Genomic DNA, 2,877 nt, shown 5'->3' with positions numbered 1-2,877 from the left:
TACAGATTCTTCGGCCACACGAAAGATAACTTTGATACTCCTCATTTGTGGTTCTTAAGGATACAAGTCATTTTAAGTTCTTTTATTTGGGCAAGCTTTACTATCCAACTAGCAAAAGGTACCCCACTTTAACCCATATCTTGTGAAGCTATAAAAACACACATTGTCTTCAATTGCCACATATCAATTTTTTGAGGATTCAAACAAGCATTAATTCCTTTAATCCTACATACATTCTTATACATTTCCCTTTATTAGCATGGCATCTATGTCGTCACGTGCGTCAGGGTCATGGACTGTTAAGCAGAATAAGGACTTTGAAGAGGCTCTGGCTGTGTTCGATAAGGATACACCTGATCGATGGCACAATGTCGCCAAGGCTGTTGGCGGGAAGACTGCAGCCGAAGTGAAGCGGCATTATGAGATCCTTGTGGAGGATGTGAAGCACATCGAAAGTGGTCGAGTTCCGTTCCCTAAATATAGGACAACCGGGGCATAGGTAAGGTAACATAGATAACACTCATTATGAGCTGGAGTAATTAGTATAGACCAGACATAATTAAATTGGATATCACCTACTTAGTACATACCATGCGCCATTTTTGATCATGTTAAAGTACAGTAACATTTTGGCGATTCAAAACTTAAGAGCAAAAAATATACCCCTTTTGTTTGATGACTCCAGGCTACCTACAAAGAAAGTTGTCGCCCTGGTCAGTTCTTTGGGAATATGTTACACCGGGGGTAAAATAAAATTATCCAACATTTTAGACTTTTGGCTAGCTCGGGCCAAAATAAGATAACACAAAATTTGAAGCTTAAAATTTGCAGATCCACTGGAAGCACCTACCACCCCCTGTCTAAAGCTAGTTCCGCCTCTGATGGCCAAGTTCTTATAAGACCACTCCCTATAATTAGTTATCCGCTAGTTACTCGTTAGTTACCCGTTATTACCCGTAACTAACCATAGGCACCGTTTAGTTATCCGCGTTAGTTACCCGCATTCACCATGGATTTGGCGAGAGTGTTATATGCACGTGGGACCCTCAATGCTTTAAATTGTGTATACTTTGTGCTATATTTTTTGTACATTGTTAGTTATTGGTAATTATTATAGGGAGTGTTTAGTTATAGGATTTTATGTGTTAGTTATAGGATATAAGTGTTGATGTGTTGCTGATGTGGCAGTTAAGAGGATGAATAGCGTTAGTCACGATAGGGAGTGCCCTAAGCGTGCTCCTAAGAGTATAGAACTAATTATAGTAACACCCATAACGTACTACAGTATATATACCCCATTTTGCTTGTTAAATGGCATGAAACCTCCATTATCTCCATTTATAACTATATATGTTTAATTTGCTTCTTAAACGGTTTTAAACTAACTTTGAAAACTTCTTTAAATTAGAAATTGGATATAGTATATGTAATATTTCAAATGTCATGTGTGTATGACAAAACTTAATAAGAATATGTTTTTGTTTCGCACTACACAAAATGGGTTTTTTTGCGGCAACCCCCTGATTTGGGAGGGAAAAAATTTGGTGGGAAAAAAATGGGGGAGAAAAGTAAAAAATCACGGTTTATAGCGGCTATAAACATCGCCGCAAATAAAAAATTGAACGTTTGACCATTACTGATTAGAAAGAAAAAAGAAAAGAGTTTTCTGGTTGTGGGTCCAGATTATTTGCGGCGACCTCTAAAGGTTGTCGCCGCAAAAGAGTGTTGGACCAAAAGGCAGTCAAGGAAATGAAATATTTTTTCGTTTAGTGGCTATTTTGCGACGAGGTTCGTTGCCGCAAAAAAAGAGCCATCGTCCGTTCTACTTTTTCTTGTAGCGTCGCCAAAACACTTCTGAACTTAGATCCTTTACTGATGACACAATATATCGTTTACTCCAAAATAAAATATTATTAGTCAACCTAAGGTCTAAGGAACACGTTTTATAAGGTCATCACATGCATGTGGTTAGATCCACTCAAATTTTACTCACATGTGATTATTGTGTTCACACGTGGACAAGTTAATCGTTCTCATCCCTTTATTATTATTTTTAATCCAAATTGACCAGGATTGATCCGTTTTAAGTGTTTGTAGTTTTGAAGTGAATTTCTCCAGCAAAACAATGTAAAATTGAACAATTTGTTAATTTTGCAGTAGCAAAGTTGCTATGGAACATACAATTGTTTCAATGAAAATAATTATTTAATTATTAGTTATTAATTTTAATTATTGTAGAGATTACAAATTTTATATATATAAGTACTCATGATGCTTATTCTACATATTCATGCAGGAAGGAAAACCTCATTAAAGCACCAAGAATTTAAGCAAATAAAGACGGATGATCAAACATCGTCTTGCATGGAATAAATTTATATATATGCGATTCTCTTTAATCGACCAGAATCAATAACATGATTCTTTGATATGATGCAACTATTTTCTTTTACAAAACGCTGATTTTTTTTCTTTTCAAATATGCATGTATGTACTATTTGCAATTTATTCTTCTGTAACGAAAACGATAATGAAATTAGTCCTTTGAACTCGCGGCTGTACATAACACTTTCCACATCTCGAATTTGAAGAAATGTTTTGCTAAAGAAGATCTCACTATTCCGTTAGACGAAATCCAAATCAACGAAAAACTTCAATTCATCGAAGAACCCGTCGAAATAATGGATCGTGAGGTTAAGAGACTTAAACAAAACAAGATATCAATTGTTAAGGTTCGATAGAATGCTCGTAGAGGACCCGAGTTTACCTGGGAATGAGAAGATCAGATGAAGAAGAAATACCCGCACTTATTTTCAGAAGATACGTCAACACCTCCAACTGCTTAAAATTTCGGGACGAAATTTATTTAACGGGTAG

General features: G+C 35.9%; 1 protein-coding gene across 2 annotated transcripts; it reads left to right on the top strand.

Moving 5' to 3' along the window:
- The first annotated feature begins 223 nt into the window (after positions 1-223).
- LOC139897950 (protein RADIALIS-like 1) lies at positions 224-2,536 on the top strand. Of its 2 annotated transcripts, none has more exons than XM_071880665.1 (2): positions 224-499; positions 2,297-2,536. In XM_071880665.1, the coding sequence occupies exon 1, from the start codon at positions 260-262 to the stop codon at positions 497-499; it is 240 nt and encodes a 79-aa protein (XP_071736766.1). In that variant the 5' UTR covers positions 224-259; the 3' UTR covers positions 2,297-2,536. The 2 variants fall into 2 exon arrangements, with proteins under 2 accessions (XP_071736766.1, XP_071736767.1); XM_071880666.1 differs by having other exon boundaries at positions 224-504.
- The last annotated feature ends 341 nt before the right edge of the window (positions 2,537-2,877 follow it).

The sequence above is a fragment of the Rutidosis leptorrhynchoides genome, chromosome 3 (assembly GCF_046630445.1).
Source record: "Rutidosis leptorrhynchoides isolate AG116_Rl617_1_P2 chromosome 3, CSIRO_AGI_Rlap_v1, whole genome shotgun sequence".
Classification (NCBI taxonomy): Eukaryota; Viridiplantae; Streptophyta; class Magnoliopsida; order Asterales; family Asteraceae; genus Rutidosis; species Rutidosis leptorrhynchoides.
The sequence above is the reverse complement of the archived record's forward strand: the minus strand, read 5'-3'. Positions and strand labels throughout refer to the sequence as shown.

Excerpts from the sequence above, each read along its gene's own strand:
- LOC139897950 (XM_071880665.1), top strand. The coding sequence starts at position 260 with ATGGCATCTATGTCGTCACGTGCGTCAGGGTCATGGACTGTTAAGCAG.